The 22,521-nt window shown below is 44.1% G+C and overlaps 2 protein-coding genes across 21 annotated transcripts in view; one reads left to right on the top strand and one right to left on the bottom strand.

Moving 5' to 3' along the window:
- Positions 1-22,521, bottom strand: part of ADGRL3 (adhesion G protein-coupled receptor L3) — a 1,133,398-nt gene that overhangs the window by 160,013 nt on the left and 950,864 nt on the right. The gene's annotated exons all lie outside the window — the stretch shown is intronic.
- The window catches only part of LOC146027270 (uncharacterized), a 36,930-nt gene continuing 26,331 nt past the window's right edge, over positions 11,923-22,521 (top strand). The window contains exons 1-4 of the mRNA XM_083158211.1: positions 11,923-12,242; positions 13,087-13,589; positions 17,026-17,175; positions 19,928-20,069. Of these exons, the coding sequence (XP_083014337.1) occupies positions 11,931-12,242; positions 13,087-13,589; positions 17,026-17,175; positions 19,928-20,069 (1,107 nt within the window). The 5' untranslated portion in view covers positions 11,923-11,930. The remainder of the gene's footprint in view (positions 12,243-13,086; positions 13,590-17,025; positions 17,176-19,927; positions 20,070-22,521) is intronic.

The raw sequence follows: 22,521 nt of genomic DNA, 5'->3' as shown, positions 1-22,521 counted from the left end.
CGGACATCGCTGTGTGTTGCTGGTGTCTTTAGCGGACGGCGCTGGTTTCCTGCCGCAGTGCTGAAGGTGGAGGGGCGGACGGCGCAGCAAAAATAGTAAGACTTAATACAGGTGGGGTGGGGTGGCGTGGTTGGGGGGGTGAAGAAGATGAACTGTGGGGGCATTTGTGTTTTCTGGCACTGTGGGGGCATATGTGTTTTCTGGCACTGTGGGGGCATATGTGTTTTCTGACACTGTGGGGGCATATGTGTTTTCTGGCACTGTGGGGGCATATGTGTTATCTGGCACTGTGGGGGCATATGTGTTATCTGGCACCCTGTGTCAGAATGTGAATTTTTACTCATTCCCTGTGCCAGAATGTGAATTTTTAACTCATTACCTGTGTCAGAATGTGGATTTCAGCATATTTTCTGTGTCACAATGTGAATTACGGCTTATTCTCTGTGTCAGAATGTGAATTACGGCTTATTCTCTGTGTCAAAATGTGAATTTTTACTCATTCCCTGTGTCACAATATGACTTTTGGCTTATTCTCTGTCAGAATGTGAATTTTGGCTTATTCTCTGTCAGAATGTGAATTTTGGCTTATTCTCTGTGTCAGAATGTGAATTTCGGCTTATTCTCTGTGTCAGAATGTGAATTTGAACGCTAAATAGACACTGATATATAATATAATATAGAGGAGGCGACTGTACAGTGCTAACAATGGGTATATAGGACAATTGTATATAGAACTCTTTTTTTTTTTCTTGCGACCCACACAAGACTAATGCTAGGTACACAAATGGAGAATTTTCCTGGGAGACTGGGGATTAGCCGATCTCACAGGAACCCCGGCGCTATAAGATGTATTATATAAATAAATTTTGTAAAAAAATCCTCTGTGGCTGCTGCACGTGTAATGAGTCTGCCAGACTCAAAGAGATTTCTCTCTTTTTCAGAAGTGAAAAATTGGGGGGTATACACTGCGCTGTCACTAGCTGGAAATGATAAAAGGTACTCTCTCCACATAAGCGATATTCTGGGACTCCGGCTGAGTAAGCATACTACTAACTCTGCTTTTTCCTGCCGATACTAACCTGCAGGCACCAGTGCCAAACACCTGCAAGAATTATTGCTTGTTAGCCCACTTGCTAAACCAGGTTGTTCGGCCTAATAACTTTTCTACTGCTGCCACAGAATACTAACCATGTGTTTATACTAAAGCGGCCTTCTCTGAGCTAACACCATTGTTTCATTTATTATTAGCTGGGACGCCAGCAATCAAGGAATCTCCACAAGTCTGCTTTTTATCCACTGAGATATTTTTAACACTGATATCAGTATAATATTAATGTTTTGTGTACTTTTACCCTCCAATTTCTGTTTATTACCCACCTATCTGTTATCATTATTTTTGTCTTTTCATATATGTAAAATACTCTTATTACTTACAGCGTGTCCTCCATCATTGTGCACAGCGTGATAAAACCTATCTATTAGACATTACCTTTTATCATTTCCAGCTAGTGACAGCGCAGTGTATACCCCCCAATTAATGCTGGGTACACACCAGGATGACTATGGCCCGATTCTGTCAATTTAGATCCAATTCCGACCGGTTGTATGCAGATTGTATGTACTTTTGTGCATTTTTTGTCATTTATTTGATCCGATTCCGATCCGATGCGCATACACGCCACTCGTTTGGTCGCATCTTTGGTCCTACGTGCTGCAGGTAAGATCCGTCAATCCCAGGCTGACCGTCAATCACATGCAGATCGTGAGTGTTTTTGTCGCCGTCCGTCGGCCGTCCGTCGTTTGATCCAGCCTATTTGAGTGGCATTTCCTAAACACTCCCCCCGGCGCCATGTTTTTCCACATAGCAAACAGTGCTGGCGCAGCAGTTGGACTCTCCTTCTTGTCTCATCTCCCAGAACAACAACCTGGTATGTTTGCACTCCCAATGCTCTCCTATGCATGCCCACTGTTGCCACCAATGTATATAGTGTGTATAGAGCACTGGTTTGTCAACCGTGCACCTGACCATGTCACTGTTTCATCGGGTGGGCCCCATGTGTGTGTATATATATATAGATATAACCATTGTCCACCATTGCAGTATTCCATGCACTCCTCTCTGCTAGGCCCCATTCACGTGTGTGTGTTTGTGTGTATATATATATATATATATATATATATAAATATAACCATTGTCCACCATTGCAGTATTCCATGCACTCCTCTCTGCTAGGCCCCATTCACCTGTGTGTGTGTGTGTGTTTGTGTGTATATATATATATATATATATATATATATATATATTAGAGATTTGCGGCAGGCACTTTTTTGGGTTTTGGTTTTGGATCTGGATCTCCCTTCGTGTTTTGGTTTTGGATCTGGGTTTTGGTTTTGGTTTTGGATCTGGATTTATTTGGAAAAATGCTAAAAATTGCTAAAATAATAGTTTTCAGGCCTGTTTTTGCCCCTAAAGTGTTATTAAGCTCAATAACATTAGTTTCCACTCATTTCTAGTCAATTTTGATCACCTCACAGCTCACAAAATCGTTTTCATTTACTGTAGTAGGGCCAAAAGGTTATCCTGAGGTAGCTGGATGTCTAGGCTAGGCGACAGCAGTGGGCATCACATACAGGTGGACCTTACACTTCCAACCTGGCACATGTTAGAAGCAGAGCAGCACTGCAGGGGCAGATAGGGTGGCAGTTGAAATTGTCCTTGTAGCTGCGCTCCTCTGTTAGAAGAACCTCCACACAAGTACCAAGAGCCCAATGTGGATTGATTTTGCAGTTTGGCATGTGCAGCCAAGGAACAGTGGGCGTTTGGTGCAGCATTGACTGTGTCTGCAAGTTAGTATCTGTTTGTATCAGTTTAATATCTAATAAGACCACTATCTGGCGTGAGGTCAAGTGGTTTCTGGATGCTGGGAACAGTTGCCTGCTTATCAAGCTTGAACAGACTGGATAGGCGTGCATTCCACCACTTCACCACTTGACGTGTGTTCCTCCCGAAGCCACGCGCTTGGTCTAGTACGCTGACCATCAGCAGCTGTTGGGCCTTCTTCTTCCCAACCATCCATCAATACATCCATCATATCCCAATGATATGACCAATTCATGTGTGTTCCTCCCAAAGCCAGGCACTCGGTCTAGGAATGGATAAGACCATGGATGTGCCTGAGGACATTTTTTCATCCATTATGGATGAGGTGGAGAGCGAATCACCCATCTCCCCACCATTCATCCATCAGATGCCCAAAAAGTCTTTCTTGCTCCGAAGAGCCAAAAAAGACGCAAAAAGACGAGGAAGGAAATGATTGGCTGTGGGCCCCCCCACCCAATAAATATATATATAATAATTAGAGGAATGGCGAAGACCACGGATGTCTCTGAGGACATATTGTCATCCATAATGGATGATGATGGAGAGTGAATCACCCATCTCCCCACCATTCATCCATCAGATGGCCAAATATTTACTCTTGCTCCGAAGAGCCAAAAGACACCAAAAGACGAGGTAGAAAAAGATTGGCTGGGGCCCTCCCACCCAGCCCGACATCCGGGACATCCCATCCAATAAATATATATGATAATTAGAGGAATGGCGAAGACCACGGATGTCTCTGCTCCAAAGAGCCAAAAGGCACCAAAAGACGAGGTAGGGCCCTACCACCCAGCCTGACATTTACATGTCCGATTGTACAAAACAGAAAGAAAAATGACCAAGCCATAGTACAGAAATGCAACAGAAAAATCTACCAAATGATCAGTCTCCCAGGAAAAGGATCTGCAATGGAACCTCTGCAGAGAGTACAACTTACTCCACGCCCAAAAAGCAAAAGGTGATGAAGTCTTCAGAAAAGTCTTCCGAAAAGAAAAGTGAGGAAACCAGGGTGAAACGTCGATTAAGTGCAAAATCACCAACTGCTTTCCAACGTATCGACCAAAGTCCTGTAAAAAAGAGTCCTGCAAAAAATTCTGTACAAGAATCCTACGAAAGACTCACCACAAAAGGAAAGCAAAGCGCTTGTCAATTCAAGTCAAAAAAATAAAAGGCGAGAATATGTAAAAGATATATTTAGTATCTGTTTGTATCACTTTAAAATCTAATAAGACCCCTATCTGACCTGATTTTCTGATTAGTGATTAATTAATTATCAATTGCTATAATAAACTGATCGGTGAACTCTGGGAACATTTCCAGTCGCCTCTTCATTTATCACCTAATTGGTGGAGGGGAGGGGGGTAGTTGGTGGCAGATGAACAAATTCCTCCACCTCTCTAGGACCCCAGGTTTGGAGATCTAGTCCACCCTAGACTGTGGTGTTTGTGAGGTCAATGAGTCTGCGACATCTGTCACCCAATTTACCGCTAAGGTTAATTTGTTTGGTATGGCTGGCTAGAGCCAAAAAAAGATGAAAAAAGAAGAAGAAAAACATTTGCTGGGGCCCTCCGACCCAGCCATCCATCCGGGACATCCCATCCAAAAAGAAGTACGATAATAAGAGTTAGGGTGAGTTCATGGATGTCCCCGATGACATCATTGAATCTATAATAGATGAGGTGGCGAGATAAATCACCCATCTCCCCACCATTCATCCATCAAAGATTTTAAAATTAATGACGCTCCAAAGAGCCCACAAAACGACGCAGAAAGAGGTGCAAGATGACATTGTCCTTGGGCCCTCCCACCCACCCTTATGTTGAATACAGGACATGCACAGTTTAACAAACCAATCATTTCAGCGACAGGGACTGCAGCGGGAGGGACTGTTAACTGTGGCTGAAATGATTGGTTTGTTTGGGCCCCCACGAAAAATAAAAGGCAATGGGCATTGCACAAACTGGCTTTACAAGAGGTCATCCTCAGCGTCAGATTCCTCAGCCTCATCCTCTTCTTGACACACAATTAATTCGTCGTCGCTGGAATCAACCAATACAGGAGGATTGTGTGCAGTAGGAGGACGTAAGTGTTGGCGAAGGAGGTCCAGTTCGTGGAATTTGAAATTCATTTTTATGAAGAGCATCTTCTCCACGTTTTGTGGAAGTAACCTCCTACGCCGATCGCTAACAAGGTTCCCAGCTGCGCTGAAGACTCTCTCAGAATAGACACTGGAGGGTGGACAACTTAAATAAAGCAAAGCCAGTTTGTGCAAAGGATGCCACATTGCCTTTTTTTCCTGCCAGTAATGGAATGGACAGTCTGACATACCTATATTGATGCTATCAGCAAAGTAGTCATCCACTGTCGTCCGTCAAAGTAGTCATCCGTCTGTGGCAGTCGACGTGTCCATGATGCTAGGAAGCTCCTTCAGTCCGGACCAGATGTCAAATAGATTTCCGGACTGAATAGCAGTTGGTCTTTTAGGAAAATTGAGCTTTTTCCTCGCAACCCCTGTGGTAGAAATTGAAGGAGAAGTTGTGCGCCTGCCACGTTCCGCTTCAGCTGACAATTTTTGGACCAAGAGGTCTTTGCACCTCTGCAGATTTGTTCCCATTGGTAACAAAGACACGATGTAAGACTTAAACCTAGGATCCAGCATTGTCCCCAAAATGTAAAGATCTGATTGTAAGACATCCGCGACCCTTGGATCGATGCAAAGGGAACTAATGGCGTGATCCACTAGCCCAACATATCTAGCAGCATCAATGTGCTTCAACTCCTTCAATTTCTCCAACTGCTTCTGCAAAAGACCTATCAAGGGAATGACCTGGCTCAAGCTGGCAGTGTCAGAACTAACTTCGCGTGTAGCAGCCTCAAAGGGCTGCAGGATCTTGCACACCACGGAAATTATTCTCCACTGAGCTTGGCTCAGGTGCATTCCCGTTCCTCTCCCTATGTCATAGGTCGAGGTGTAGCTTTGGATGGCCTTTTGCTGCTCCTCCATCCGCTGAAGCATATAGAGGGTGGAATTCCACCTCGTGACCACCTCTTGCTTCAGCTGATGGCAGGGCAAATTTAGCTTTTCTTGCAAGTCTTGCAATCTCCTGCACGCACTTGCAGAATGGCGAAAATGTCCACAAATTTTCCGAACAATGGACAACATCTCTTGAACACCCCTGTCCTTTTTCAAGAAATGGTGCACCACCAAATTTACTGTGTGAGCAAAACATGGGACATGTTGGAATTTGCCCACATGTAGTGCACTCACAATATTGGTGGCATTGTCGGATACCACAAATCCCGAGGAGAGTCCAAGTGGGGTAAGCCATTGCGCAATGACTTCCCGTAGTTTTTCTAGGAGGTTTTCCGCTGTGTGCCTTTTACTGAAACCGGTGATACACAGTGTAGCCTGCCTCTGAATAGCAATGGGAGATGATGTTGCTGTTGCTGCTGCTGCTGTTGGTGCTGCTGCTGAAGGCAATACATCCACCCAGTGAGCAGTCACAGACATGTAGTCTTTTGTTTGCCCTGTTCCGCTTGTCCACATATCCGTGGTTAAGTGGACAGTGGGTACAGAGGCATTTTTAAGGACAGTAACAACGCTTTTTTAATGTCCGTGTACAGCCTGGGTATTGCCTTCCTGGAGAAGTGGAACCTAGATGGAATTTGGTAATGGGGACACAGGATCTCTAGCAACTGGGTAAAACCCACAGAATTAATTGCGGATACTGGACGCACGTCTATTACCAACATAGTTGTTATGGCGTCAGTAATACGCTGTGCAACGGGGTGACTGCTGGCATACTTCATCCCCCTTTCAAAGGATTGACTTACAGTCAGTTGCTTGGCTAAGTGATCAGGACTAGCATTCCTGGTCCCTTTCCTTGAAGCAGCAGCAGCACCAGCAGCAGCAGAAGCAACAGGTGTACCTGATAAGGATGCTTCTGAGGAATCCAGGATAGGAGAGGATTCAGTCAGGATCATGACATTGGGTGCAGGACTACTTCCCAATCCCATAATCTCTGAGGATGGGGATGATGCAGTTGTTTGAGGAGATTGCAGGACCTTGGATTTAACAGAGAAAGGGGAGCAGGACGGTGACGCTGGGCGGGCTGCTACATGTTTGTTCACAGTTTCTTTTGACAAAAACTTCTGATGGATGCGCTGCAAATGACGTAACAGTGAGGAGGTCCCAAGGTGCTGCACGTCCTTACCTCTACTTACAATAGCTTTGCAAACGCTACACACGGCTTGACAGTTGTTGTCCGGATTTGGGTAGAAATAATTCCATACATACGAGGTGGATTTTTTGGTCTTTTGCCCTGGCATGACAATGGGCTTTTCCACACCCCGGACAACAACTGTCTCCGTCGGTGCCTTAAAACAAACAACATCATCCCCAACATCGCCATCATCCGCATCCCTCTGTGTGCCAGCTTCACCAACAGAATCCACATCCAATTCCTCAGAAGCATCCTCAATAACCAGGTCAAAATCTTGACTGGGGATGCTCTTGCACACACTTGCAGAGGGCATGCAAATGGTGGAATGAACCTCCTCTTCACAAACAGTATTTGAAAGGTCCGGCTCACATATGGCATCCACGGACACACTTAGACTCTCCTCTGGGATTTGTGACATTTGTGAACTCGCCTTTGTCTTAAAAACTTTCATTCTTTTTTTTTGTAGTAGCAGAAGGGCTACCATCATTCTTCTGAGACGCTGTACCATCAGTCAGAAACAAAGGCCAAGGCCGTAGCCTTTCCTTCCCACTGCGTGTGGTGAACGGCATATTGCCAATTTTATTTTTCTCCGCACGTGACTTAATTTTTTTTTTATGGACCATTGTAAAATTTGATTTCTGCTTTGCTTTTACATGGCCTCTAGGCCTTTGACCATCGGCCTTGCCATCATGAATCTGACTGGTGGTAGCAGCTTCAGAAGTTCTATCAGGTTGCTGATCTCCCACTATTTCCTCCTCCATCATCCTCCCCCCCAAAAAATTTTTAATACTTTTATTTATTTTTCTGTTTTTTTATACTGGACACAGCCTGTGACATTGGACACTGCCCCTGGTCACTGGACACTGCCCCTGGACACAGCCCGTTACACTGGATATATGTCGTCACACTGGACAAAGGATATATGTCGTCACACTGGACACAGGATATATGTCATCACACTGGACACAGGATATATGTCATCACACTGGACAATGGATATATGTCACGCTGGACACAGGATATATGTCGTCACACTGGACACAGGATATAGGTCGTCACACTGGACACAGGATATATGTCGTCACACTGGACACAGGATATATGTCGTCACAGTGGACACAGGATATATGTCGTCACACTGGACAATGGATATAGGTCATGCTGGACACAGGATATATGCCGGCACACATTACATGTCACACTGGACACAGGATATATGTTGTAACTTGTGACACTGGACACAGGATATATTGTCGTCACACTGGCCACTGGATATATGTCGTCACACTGGACACAGGATATATGTCGTCACACTGGACACAGGATATATGTCGTCACACTGGACACAGGATATATGTCGTCACAGTGGACACAGGATATATGTCGTCACACTGGACAATGGATATATGTCACGCTGGACACAGGATATATGCCAGCACACATTACATGTCACACTGGACACAGGATATATGTTGTGACTTGTGACACTGGACACAGGATATATTGTCGTCACACTGGCCACTGGACACAGGATATATTGTCGTCACACTGGCCACTGGATATATGTCGTCACACTGGACACAGGATATATGTTGTCACACTGGACAATGGATATATGTCACGCTGGACACAGGATATATGCCAGCACACATTACATGTCACACTGGACACAGGATATATGTTGTGACTTGTGACACTGGACACAGGATATATTGTCGTCACACTGGCCACTGGATATATGTCGTCACACTGGACACAGGATATATGTCGTCACACTGGACAATGGATATATGTCGTCACGCTGGACACAGGATATATGTCGTCACACTGGACACAGGATATATGTCGTCACACTGGACAATGGATATATGTCACGCTGGACACAGGATATATGTCGTCACACTGGACACAGGATATATGTCGTCACACTGGACACAGGATATATGTCGTCACACTGCACAATGGATATATGTCACGCTGGACACAGGATATATGTCGTCACACTGGACACAGGATATATGTCGTCACACTGGACACAGGATATGTCGTCAGTCGTCACACAGGACAGGACACAGGATATATGTCGTGAGTGACTTGTGACACTGGACAATGGATAAGATATAGGCCGTCACACTGGACACAGCCCCTTGTATTAATGCTGCCCCTGTACACAGTGTACTACTCAGCAGCACTGCAGCCCCTGTGTGTGAGCACTGCAGCACTGAGTTAGTTAGTTAAATCACAAAAAAAAACACAGGGTTCAGGGCTAAATAAAATAAATCACAACACAGGGCTTAGGGCTAAATAAATCACATCAGGGCACGGGCCACAGGACAGCCCCTGGACAGTGGACACTGCAGCCCCTGCATGTGAGCACTGCAGCATGACACAGGATATATGTCGTCACACTGGACACAGGATATATGTCATCACACTGGACACAGGATATGTCGTCAGTCATCACACAGGACAGGACACAGGATATATGTCGTGAGTGACTTGTGACACTGGACAATGGATAAGATATAGGCCGTCACACTGGACACAGCCCCTTGTATTAATGCTGCCCCTGTACACAGTGTACTACTCAGCAGCACTGCAGCCCCTGTGTGTGAGCACTGCAGCACTGAGTTAGTTAGTTAAATCACAAAAAAAACACAGGGTTCAGGGCTAAATAAAATAAATCACAACACAGGGCTTAGGGCTAAATAAATCACATCAGGGCACGGGCCACAGGACAGCCCCTGGACAGTGGACACTGCAGCCCCTGCGTGTGAGCACTGCAGCACGACACAGGATATATGTCGTCACACTGGACACAGGATATATGTCGTCACACTGGACACAGGATATGTCGTCAGTCGTCACACAGGACAGGACACAGGATATATGTCGTGAGTGACTTGTGACACTGGACAATGGATAAGATATAGGCCGTCACACTGGACACAGCCCCTTGTATTAATGCTGCCCCTGTACACAGTGTACTACTCAGCAGCACTGCAGCCCCTGTGTGTGAGCACTGCAGCACTGAGTTAGTTAAATCACAAAAAAAAACACAGGGTTCAGGGCTAAATAAAATAAATCACAACACAGGGCTTAGGGCTAAATAAATCACATCAGGGCACGGGCCACAGGACAGCCCCTGGACAGTGGACACTGCAGCCCCTGCGTGTGAGCACTGCAGCACCTAGTTAGTTAAATCACACTACAGGGCTCAGGCCACAAGTCTACAACACAGGGCAGTGAGGGCAGGTCACGGAGCACAGCACGAAGCACATGGCACGGAGCACAGCACAGGGCAGTGAGGGCAGGTCACGGAGCACAGCACGGAGCACATGGCACGGAGCACAGCACAGGGCAGTGAGGGCACAGGTCAGGTCACGGAGCACATGGCACAGAGCACAGCACGGAGCACACGGAGCTTCCCAACCACCCTCTTCCCTCTCCAAGATTGGAGTGAAGATGGCGGGCGCGCGTGCGTCTTTTATAAGATCCCGCTCCCGCGAGAATCCGACAGCGCGATGATGACGTTCGGCCTCGTTATTGGTCCGGAATTCAGACGGGAACACCCGAGCCGGCTCGGATCTGGCCCGGATCCCCGATATTCGGATCTGTCGGATCTCGGGGATCCGGACCCGCTCATCTCTAATATATATATATATATATCGAAAAGGACCACACTATGCGCACAATGATAGTTGAGGGAGCTGCTACCCTGATAGGGTCCCCTGTTAGATGGGACCCGGTACAGAAATGGGAAAGTAAGGGGGGTTTCAGGGTGTGCTTAACCTTTCCTGATTGAACAGAATCTTTCAGGTAAGTAAAACAATTTAATATAAAACTGCCCTAAGGGCATAGCAGTGTACAATAAAGGTTTGGTACAATTACAGTGAATCACAATAAAAATGATATCTTTTTATACAAATGATGTACAATCACAACAAGTGTTTCAATACGCCCATAAGTCCAACGCGTTTCGTCATTTGCATGACTTCATCAGGGGACACGATGCGATAGTTGAACAAGATGATCACACAATTGTAAACTGAGACAAAATTCAATCAGGAAAGGCACCCTGAAACCCCCCTTTCTTTCCTATATATATATATATATATATATATATATATATATATATATATATATATATATATATATATATATATATATAACCATTGTCCACCATTGCAGTATTCCATGCACTCCTCTCTGCTAGGCCCCATTTACCTGTGTGTGTGTATGTGTGTGTGTGTTTGTGTGTGTTTGTGTGTATATATATATATATATATATATATATCCATTGTCCACCATTGCAGTATTCCATGCACTCCTCTCTGCTAGGCCCCATTCACCTGTGTGTGTGTGTGTGTTTGTGTATATATAGATATAACCATTGTCCACCATTGCAGTATTCCATGCACTCCTCTCTGCTAGGCCCCATTCACCTGTGTGTGTGTGTGTGTGTGTGTGTTTGTGTATATATAGATATAACCATTGTCCACAATTGCAGTATCTCTCTGCTAGGCCCCATTCACCTGTTTGTGTGAATAGCAATCTGCACAATAAAATGTATAGTGGTTTTCATAAAAGTTTATTAACATTTTAAATACTTAAAACATATGAACTAGGTAAATTGGTAACTATAACTATAAAAATTTAAATATGAAACAAAACATGGCTATAACTATAATAACTAAAATGGTTTTATCTTTTTACAGTCCCAATGTCCAACGCAAAAAAAACAGGAATTTTTAGAAGGGTTCATAGAGAAGTATCGTTCCCATGAATGCCTGTGGCGAACCAAGTCCAAGGAGTATTCAAATAAAATGAAAAGAAATCAAGCCTTGGAGGACTTGTCTCGCTACAGTCTCCCATTTCACCCAGAGGCCAATGTAGAATGGGTGCGGAAACACATCCAGAATCTGCGGACGGTTTTCTTGAAAGAACACAAGAAGGTGGAGGCTGCAAAGAAGTCTGGTGCTGGAGTCGACGAGATGTATCAAACATCGCTCTGGTACTACGACAGGTTGACGTTCACCCTCAGCCAGGAGTCGATGAGGACAGGAGTAGTCCTGATGGTCGAACATGATAACCAAGAAGTCACGGCGCATGAGGAGGATAATTCGCAGTCTGCATTGGTGAGTCTACTTTGTTGGCTATCTAATTGATTCCTCCTGCCAATCCACAGCCCCCTCCCCATTAAAGTAGGCCATATACTCTTCCCTCACCTGTTTGGCTCGTGCACTCCCTGTGAAGTGTTGTGTTGGGGTTTGCAAGGAGAATATCTGCACTACCTCCTCTGGCAGATCTTGGTCTTCTTGGAGTGCTGTGCCTGTAGCCCTTTGCTGTGTGGCTTTTCTGCTGAGCAAATTGTGCAGGACACAGCACGCCGTGACAACCCAGTCAATTTTGTCCACCCTCAGGTTAATGGCAGTGTGGAAAATGCAAAACCGGCTAGCCAGGATGCCAAAAGCATTTTCCACAACACGCCGTGCCCTGGATAGCCTGTAGTTGAAGATCCTTTTGTCATGGTTCAGGCCCCTTTGCGCATATGGCTTCATGACATGCTCGTGCAGGCCAAAGGCCTCGTCTGCCACAAACACAAAGTTAAGCCCCTGTTTAGTTTCCTGGACAGACAGCAAGTGAAGGGTGTTCGCTGTGAGCCTTTCGTAGAACTTTGTGTCCTTGAAAGTGCCACCATCCGATGCACGGCCATTCCTTCCTACATCCAGGAAGATAAACTCATAGTTTGCATTAACCACAGCCATTAGTACAATGCTAAAATAGCCCTTGTAATTAAAGTAGTAGGAACCACTATTGATAGGCTGGGCTATGCGGACATGTTTGCCATCAATGGCTCCACCGCAATTTGGAAAGTTCCATCGCTGTTCAAATGACTTTCCATTCATTCACGCTGGTAGGGAACTGAAATTAGAAGTAAATAGAATTGATTAGTAAACGTGTTGTTCAATTTTTTTACAGCTTGCTGACGACCCACCTCCAACCCTGGACCTGTCTGCGCTATCTGATAAAGCATGCACATCGAGCGAAGCTCCTACTCTGGCACGCACTCCGCCACCCACCCTGGAACCCACTCCACCACTCCCCCGTGCAAAAAAAATGCGTGGCAAAGGAAAAAAAGGAGAAGCAGCAGCACATGAAGAATTTATGATGCGGGCACAGCGAGTCCTGCAAAGAAACCCGGACAAACATGACAACTACTTCACTTATGTGGCAGAGTGTGTTCGCAACATGGCTCCGGACCAGCAACTGACTTTTGAAAAGTTATGTATGGAGTTGGTGTATAATGGCAGTTTAGGGTATCTCAGCAGTGGCACTAAAATAGTTGGCATGGGTAGTGCACCAGAAACACCACTGTCATTAGAATCACCAGTGCCTACTCCGCCTGCCACCATACCAGGCGAGTCGAGCACACTTCCAACACATACCCAGTCGACACCCACACAGACTTCTCAACCCTCCCAGTACCCTCAATTCTACAGTTCTTTACTGATAGAAGATCCGGAGTCTCCTGTTTTTGAGGATCTGTCTTAAAATATATTGTCATTTACCATCGACATGGTCTCAGCTGCAGGTATGTGATGGCCACTGCTCACATGGCGCATGGCGCACATTAATGGGGCTGGGACCATTGCATCTGCGCCATGCGCCATGTGGGCCGCAGCCTTTACATATCTGCGGCAGACATCCGCTGCCACACAAGGGCCTGTTTCATAAGTTACCAGAGTGTTTTTTTCTTGGTTTTCTACGTATATGCTGCTACCTGTACCTGCATTACCATAGGGAGAACAGGATTCTCCTCAATCTGGAGAGCAAACTCAATTTATTGCCCTTTTTTCTTTGCCAATAGTATGGGGTACTGTGCGACAGACATGGTCTCAGCTGCAGGTATGTGATGGCCACTGCTCACATGGCATATGGCGCACATCAATGGGGCCGGGACCATTGCATCTGCGCCATGCGCCATGTGGGCCGCAGCCTTTACAGATCTGCGGCAGACATCCTCTGCCACACAAGGGCCTGTTTCATAAGTTACCAGAGTGTTTTTTTCTTGGTTTTCTACGTATATGCTGCTACCTGTACCTGCATTACCAGAGGGAGAACAGGATTCTCCTCAATCTGGACAGCAAACTCAATTTATTGTCCTTTTTTCTTTGCCAATAGTATGGGGTACTGTGCGACAGACATGGTCTCAGCTGCAGATATGTGATGGCCACTGCTCACATGGCGTATGGCGCACATCAATGGGGCCGGGACCATTGCATTTGCGCCATGCGCCATGTGGGCCGCAGCCTTTACATATCTGCGGCAGACCTCCTCTGCCACACAGTAGCCCGTACTTATTGGGAAAGTTTAAACTTTATAGTAGTGTTTTGTTTTTTTTTTAAATATCTTTTATATGGTATTATAATATATTTGTGTTGACACAATAAATCTATATTTGTATATATATTTACAAATGTTTTACATATGAAAGGCCTAAAAAACCTGTTTCTGTTCTAGGCCGAAATTATAAATAAAACAATTTTTGTTTGCACGATAAAGTGTACGGTGTATTTTTCATCCTTACCTTGCAATACTGGTACTGCAGCACCTTCACAATGGCTTTGCAGGTCTCCGGAATGATGAGGCCCAAAGCTTGCGGGGAGATGAGGGATCCAAACTTCAGGTCAGCAAGAGACCGTCCTGTCGCCAGAAACCTCAGGGTCACCACCAGCCGTTCCTCAGCAGGGATAGCCACGCGATACTTGGTATCCTGCTTCTCGATGTGGGGAGGCACCAGACGCAGCAATTCCTGGAATGTGGCATCATCCATCCTCAAAAAGTTCCGGAAGTCGTCTGGGTTATTTTCCCTGATGTCCCTGAGCAGTGGCATGTGCGAACGAGTTTGACGCTGCAGTAGCCACTGCTTTGTCCAGCATGATCTTGCTCTCCTGCGCTGGACCCTCTGAGCTTCAGCACAGCATAATAGAGCAGGTAATCTTGCTGGTGACGACCCATCACTGCATTCTCCATAGTGCAGGGTTAAAAGACACTTTGTAATGGCAGGCAAAACAAAGTAATGTGTAAATAGCTATGTCCAGCGTTCAGCAGATATAAACCAAGCCTCACTAGTAACAAAGCAGAAATACACTGGTTTAAAATGGCTGCTGCTATTCCTATCCCCTCTGCTAGTCCAGCCCCTTCATTTAAATTTCAAAGGCCAATCTGACGACGGTCGCATGTGTTCTTGCAAAAAAAACAAAAACCAGCGATCCGACTGTCTTAACGACCATCACGGGCACATCGGGATCGGATCTAGATCGTTCCGCAAAAAAAACACAATTTTTGCTAATCGTTTGCTGGGGACTGCCGGGGAGCTCCCGTGAAGTCCAAGGGAAATTGTCCCATGGTCGTCTATCGGTCGTGGACGACGGTGGTCGTCCTGGTGTGTACCCTACATTAGACCTCGGTTATTCGGCCCAGTTGGGATTTTGAGTTTGACATGCCTGCTCTAGTGTATATGTGTACTATACTGCTTGAAGGTATAATGGGCAATTGGATTGAGTTAATTATCATAATTCTTGGTTTGTTTGACTAGGCACATACATTGCCCAATCAGAGTTATTTGACTCGTATTTAAATCATGTGTGTATTCCTTGCAGGCCAGATTGTTTGCTCTTTGTGTGATTCACAACAGTGTGGGTGGAGGTGTAGATGGCTTGCACTGTTCATATACATACTTGTAAAGCCTTTACTAGTGATGTAAGACCCTGTTTTTTTGCTTTCTTTATTGAAACTTTATTGAGCTGGAAATACTAAATAGCTTTAGTTTTGCCTGTCAAAGTATAGTGATGTGGTAATCCCGCCTACTTTTATGTTGGCTCCGCCCATTATTGATTTGTTGCCGCCCACATGAGGCCACTTCCAGAAATATTCCAGGGCCACTTTTAGTCCCCAATCCACGCCTGTCCATGCTCCATGCTGCTGCAGGCTCCAGAGAGTCCACCCTGTAAACAAAGTCTCACGAGTCATGCTGGAAGTAAGGGACAGACTGCAAATTACTTGCCACTAAGTGTAATCAAGAGTGTTTGAATACACTTGTAAAGTGGAAAATAGTTTACAGACTATCCCTTAATCCAGTGTGTGACTGTCACTGTGTGAGCTCTAGCAGACCTGAGAGGACGGGCCGGGACTGGAGACAGAAGAAATAAATCAGAGCAGCTCTGTGACCCCAGCGCCCTCTCTTATCCTGCACAGCAGCAGAGAAGGCAAGTCAGGGACAGCGCCCCGCAGACCCCCTTCGGTGCTGACTCCTCCAAGCCACCGCGGGGGTTGCTGCATGCTAATTACGCCACTGCACCCACTTCACAATTGTTCATATGTATTCAAAATGCTAGGTTTTATACTTTTTAACCAGCTTCATGTGTTTTTTATTGCACAGTCCAATACTCATCTTTTCCAATTATCTCTTATGTGTAACAATCTGGCATCAGTCCAAAAATATTCAAAACATTTTTAAAAGTAATCATTTAATGAGGGACTTGCTTCTTTATAACCGCTGCAATTCCCCATAAACTTGATCTGCAATGCATGAACTATTGTATGTGAGGGTATATTAATGGTGTTGTTGCTCAGAGTACTCCTGTAGCACAATTATTTTTTATAGGCAATCCGATATTATTATACCAATTTCTCCTTCATCCACCAGGGGACACTGCAGTCTTCTTACAATGGGAATAGAACCGTGGTTAGAAGGAGTCAACACTTTAAAAATATAGAAGTGTAGCAGGCTCCTCCCCCTCTATTCCCACTCAGGTCTCATTTTTCGAAAAGTGCTTGGAAGAGTTGGATCCCTAGGCTTGGTCTCCTTGGGGGACTAATGTTATAGTCTTAATTATTATTGAATTCTTTTAAAAGGACAGGCAGACAGGGAAGCCTCTGTCTACCTGCTACATGGGATACCAATGGAGGGGAAAAGTCGCCACTGCCTGGGGACCATCCGCAGCTGTTTGCAGCTCGCGTTATGGGTCTGTGGACCAGCAATTTGTCCGGGGATCCAGGCTTAAGGTAAGGCAAACATGCACTGCGTGGTTACCTGGTCAGTGTAGCACACTGACCAGGCAAAGCAACAGTAGCCGGGTCTTCACGGTGCTGCTGTAATCAGCAGACAGGATGCACAGAGCCTGTCAGCCCTTTTTAGTGCCAAGTCCCAGCCATCTTCCTTCTCTAAACAATAAGAGTAAAAAAACATATATAAAAACATATCGAAGGACATACAAATAAAAATATATATCAGCATACAATGATCATCCAATTAATTAAGCCAGTGGTTCCCAAACTGTGTGTCGTGGCACCTGGTGTGCCTTGGGGGACTTACAGGGGTGTCTTGGGTTGGTGGTCCAGGACCAATTCAAGTTATTTATGTCCAATTTAATATTCAAATTTAAAGTCAAATTGTGGACAGACAGAAGTGAATCCTGAACATTACCACATAACCGATCCTAAGGATGAGTTATAAACAAAATTTATTTAACTTAATATTTGTTTCTGACTTTCTTAATGATAACCTTTAGCCTAGGGGTGCCGCAATAAAATTTCTGGTGCTTCGGGGTGCCATGATTCAAAAAGTTTGGGATCCCCTAAATTAAGCAATTAATATTGTCCATCAGCATCCACTAAATTACTGACAATTAATATATCACCTTTGGGTTCCTATGACCCACTATGTCTCACGCAGATATTATGTCCATTAAAAAATGGGGAGCTACAAATTAATTGGTAAAATTTCCAGAATTATTTATCAGTAGATGGTAGAAACCAAATGTTCTTTAGTTATAACATAAACATGAACGGTGGCAATAAAATTTACATAGTTACATAGTAGGTAAGGCTGAAAAAAGACTTGCGTCCCTCTAGTTCAACTTAGGTTGCTATAATAGATTATCCAATGCTGTATACTATGTTCTGATATTTTAGAGACATATTATAATTCTTACTTGTACCTATGGATGTTTTTAACAAGTAAGTGTTTGTCCAACCTTATTTTGAACGCATTCATTGAGTCGGCCGACACAACATCACCAGGAAGAGAGTTCCAGAGTTTGACTGCTTTAACCGTAAAGAAATTTTTTCTTCTAGCTGAACAAAATCTTTTTTCTTCTAATCTATACTCATGCCCTCGTGTCCTAGATTCCTTTCTAGTAGAAAAAAGGGTGTTTAACAGTTCCTTATATTGGCCCTTGATATACTTGTACATGTTGAGCATGTCCCCCCTTAGATGTCTCTTTTCTAATGTAAATAGTCCCAATTTGCTTAATCTCTCCTCATAGTTTAAGTTTTCCATTCCCCTAATAAGCTTTGTTGCTCGTCTTTGGACTTTTTCCAATTCTATGATGTCCCCTCTATAGTGCGGTGCCCAGAACTGCACTCCGTACTCGAGGTGAGGTATCACCAATGCTTTATACAATGGCATAATTACCCTTGAGTCTCTACTTTCCATGCCCCTTTTAATGCATGCCAAAATTCTGTTGGCCTTTTTTGCTGCTACATTACATTGGGCACTACACCCAAGTTTGCTGTCTATTTGGACTCCTAGATCCTTTTCGAGTATTGAATTACCCAATTCCTCTCCACTAAGGTTATAACTAGCACACTGGTTGTGTCTCCAAAGGTGCATAACCTTACATTTATCCACATTGTACCTCATCTGCCACTTATTAGCCCACTCCTCTAGATTTGCAAGATCCTTTTGGAGCGTGATGACATCTTCTGATGATTTAATAACTTTGCTTAGTTTGGTATCGTCTGCAAAGATGGATACATTGCAGAGTAACCCCATCCCAATATCGTTAATAAAAATGTTAAACAAAATGGGCCCCAAAACCCAGTTATTACTGATTCTTACAGCAAAAAGCATTATTTTATTGAAGCATAGGTAAAGTCTGCTGGAAAAAGATAATTATAATATTACCGGCTGGTGGGGCTTGGAGGTGCAGTGATGATAACTACTTGTAGGTTCGCTGCCACTGGCGTTACTCTGATGGAAAGGGAGCCGGTGCAGGGAGCAGACACTGTAGTTGAGGTGGTGATCACGGGTCCGCTAACAACCAGCTCCGATGGACAGGGAGCCGGCACTGGGAGCTGGCTGAATCACACGTTGTATAAACCTCCCGGGCATCTCGGATGAAGCATCAGATGTCAATCACCGCGCAGAAGCCGACCGCCTTGCACTGTTGAGACCGCCACAGGTCTCTCACCATGTCTAGCTGATTTTTCAGGTCATTGTATGCTGATATATATTTTTATTTGTATGTCTTTCAATAGGTTTTTATATATGTTTTTTTACTGAATTAATCATTAATTAGATCAACACAGTGCGCTCTGTTATTGTTTAGTTTTGTTTTCATTTAGATTTTGAGTATTCTTTCTTGGGAGCAGCATAACTGAAGCTGTGGTTATTATTAATTATTCTTATTGATAGAATAATTTATTATACAAATTGGTTTAATTTAAAAAAATTTCGTCTGATTATACTTTTAGTATTTCTTTTTGTATCGGCCTTCTCTGCTGGTGTCCTTACAGAGTGCACGCACCATTACTACCCACACTGCTGGCTCCATAGACCTGGGCACGTTACGGTACACGGTGCACCTGCTTCCCCAGCAGACTTGCCATTCTCTTTAAGGGAAACTGTGATTTGGTTACATTGCGGGTGGAGGATTTAATATAATTGTGGGTGTTAATTCAAAGTTTGATGGCATTCCTCCTCTTATTGCCTCTCTATTTTATTATATTGCATATATTCTGCATACTGGCCTAGGTGGGCTCAGGTGGAAATTTCTTCCACCTCAAAGAAGGTGGAAGAAATTTACAGAGGTTTAGAAGAATGTCTTATATTGGAGTTGCTTCCATTAGCAACACGGAAAGAGAAAAATACTCGCTCTTTTAGTGGGACACGCTTGGTATGTTTACTTAAACTTAACTTAATAGGGTAAAGTAAAATATAATGAATAACCAACAAACAGGACATCAACATACATACATACATACATACATACATACATATATGGAAAAGTAACCCATTCGTTGTGACTACAGTAAGTAATCTGAGGGACTATAGAGAGCTTGCGAAAATATAAGGATAGTACTGTATTAACACATGCACTATATTAAATCACAAGACAAGATATAAGCAATTGATGAACTAATATATTCTTCCGTGACCATTACCAAGGAATCTGAGTGGCAAAATAGACTTTCACAGTTGAGCAATATATAGTTACATAGTAGTTAAGTCTGAATAAAGACTTGTGTCCATCGAGTTCAACCTTTAGCGAGTATGATCTATTAGCTTCATCCCATATTATACGTAGTGTATGCTGATATCTTTAAAGACAGATTATGATTATCATTTGTACCCCTGGATGTTTTTAACCAATAGATGTTTGTCCAACCTTATTTTAAAGGTATTTATTATATCTGCGGACACCCCCTCACCAAAAAGAGAGTTCATTAGTTTGGAAAAAATTCCTTCTAAGGGAACAAAATCTTTTTCCTCTAATCTAAACTCATGCCCACGTGTCCTAGAGTCCTTCCTTACAGTAAAGAGGGTGCCTGACAGTTCCTTATATTGGCCCCTGATATATTTGTACATGTTAAGCATGTCCCCCCTTAAATGTCTCTTTTCTAGCGTAAACAATCCCAATTTGTTCAAACTGTTCTCATAGCTTAAAATCTCCATTTCATTTATTAGCTTTGTCGCTCTTCTTTGAATTTTTTTCCAGTTCTTGATGTCCTTTTTATATATAGTATGGAATGTCTGCTCTGGTATCAAATATTGTCAGAAATTAGAATAATAACTTTTGACATATGTCATTGTCTAAACAGAAATTTAAAGCCAACAGATTCCTAAAATAAATTTTCACAATGTAGATATCTCTGTTTTAAATGAAATACAAGCACCAGCAGATTCCTGAAAATAATCTCACAATGTGGAAGCATGTAACGATATGTATAATTCAATAATTAGCAGCACATTCATTGAGGTTCCAATTGTTTCTTCTTTTGGTGTCAGTAACATTTGTTACTTTTTAGTATCATGAGCCATAATTTACTATACAGTATATTGTACAGTCAGTTTACTGATTTAGGGAAAAAAGAAGAAAAGGTACTTTCACGGTGCCACCTTACGCTACGCTGTCAGTGTAGCCCAATGGCAGCCCAGTCACAGTACTGTCCCCGCGAGCTGCAGCTCTATCCCTGGTGTCCCTGGAAAGCCTAGTGCCTCTCACACAGCGCCGGTAATCCCCAAATCCCCTGCGTTGGCGGACTCCGGCGGAGAGGCGCTCCTTCTGCCTGAGACACACGAGCATCTCATAAGCAAGTAATTCATGCGGCAACCATGCCCGTGTCCACTTGAGGTAGACGATCAGGGTTAGGGGTTCAGTAGCGTGTGCGTCTCGTGCATAAAGGGGGGGGTGCGGCCGCAAGTGCATCTCATGCACAATAAAGGACGCATTTGCCAGTGCTCCATGTTACATACTGTCAAATGCCTCCATTTCAAACCCCCACTATCCACATCAGCTTGAAGCGAGCTCCGCGAGGGGACGCGGTACGGGTCCTCCCGACCTGTTTATACCCCCACTATCCATGTTGGTGGGGAGTTGAACATCTACAGTGTGGAAAGTGCAGTGAGCCACTGACAAAGGGTGGCGAGCGGCAGCGTAAAATGAGCCTGAAGCGTGGCAAGCACGGTGAGGGACGCGGAATACATGTCAAGTAATCCGCTGCGCTCGCCGTGCTTCAGGCTCATTTTACTCGTCACCTTCGCGGGGTTCGCTGGGCTTGCCCCTTTTTTAAACATGTTACCTCAAACCATATTTGATCCTTATTGTGTTGTAAGGATATCAATATGTCTATGCCAAGTATGTTTAAATTGTTCTACTGTATTTGCCTCTACCATCTCTGATGGGAGGCTACTCCACTTATCTACTACTCTTTCTATCATGTCCCCCCTTTCCCTTCTCTGCTCTAACAGTATACATATTAAGAACTTTTAGTCTTTCCTGGTACGTTTTGTGATGTAGGTTATGCACCATTTTAGTTGACCTTCTTTGTACAGTCTCTAATGTATTTATATGCTTCTGGAGATATGGCCTCCAGAACTGAACACATTACTCTAGATGAGGTCGTACCAATGACCTATACAGTGGCGATATTACTTCTTTCTTTCTACTGCTGATACCTCTCCCTATGCAACCAAGCATCTGACTTGCCTTCTTCATTGCTTTTTTACATTGCCTACCTGCCTTTAAGTCCCTTAAAAAAATGACACCTAGATCCCTCTCTTCCTCAGTAGTTTAATAATAGCGTAGAAAAACAAGTCAAAAACACTTATTCCTCCAGCACAGCAGC

Source organism: Crinia signifera, chromosome 1, assembly GCF_055691185.1.
Source record: "Crinia signifera chromosome 1, ASM5569118v1, whole genome shotgun sequence".
NCBI classification, from domain to species: Eukaryota; Metazoa; Chordata; class Amphibia; order Anura; family Myobatrachidae; genus Crinia; species Crinia signifera.
This window is presented reverse-complemented; position numbering and strand designations above follow the sequence as displayed.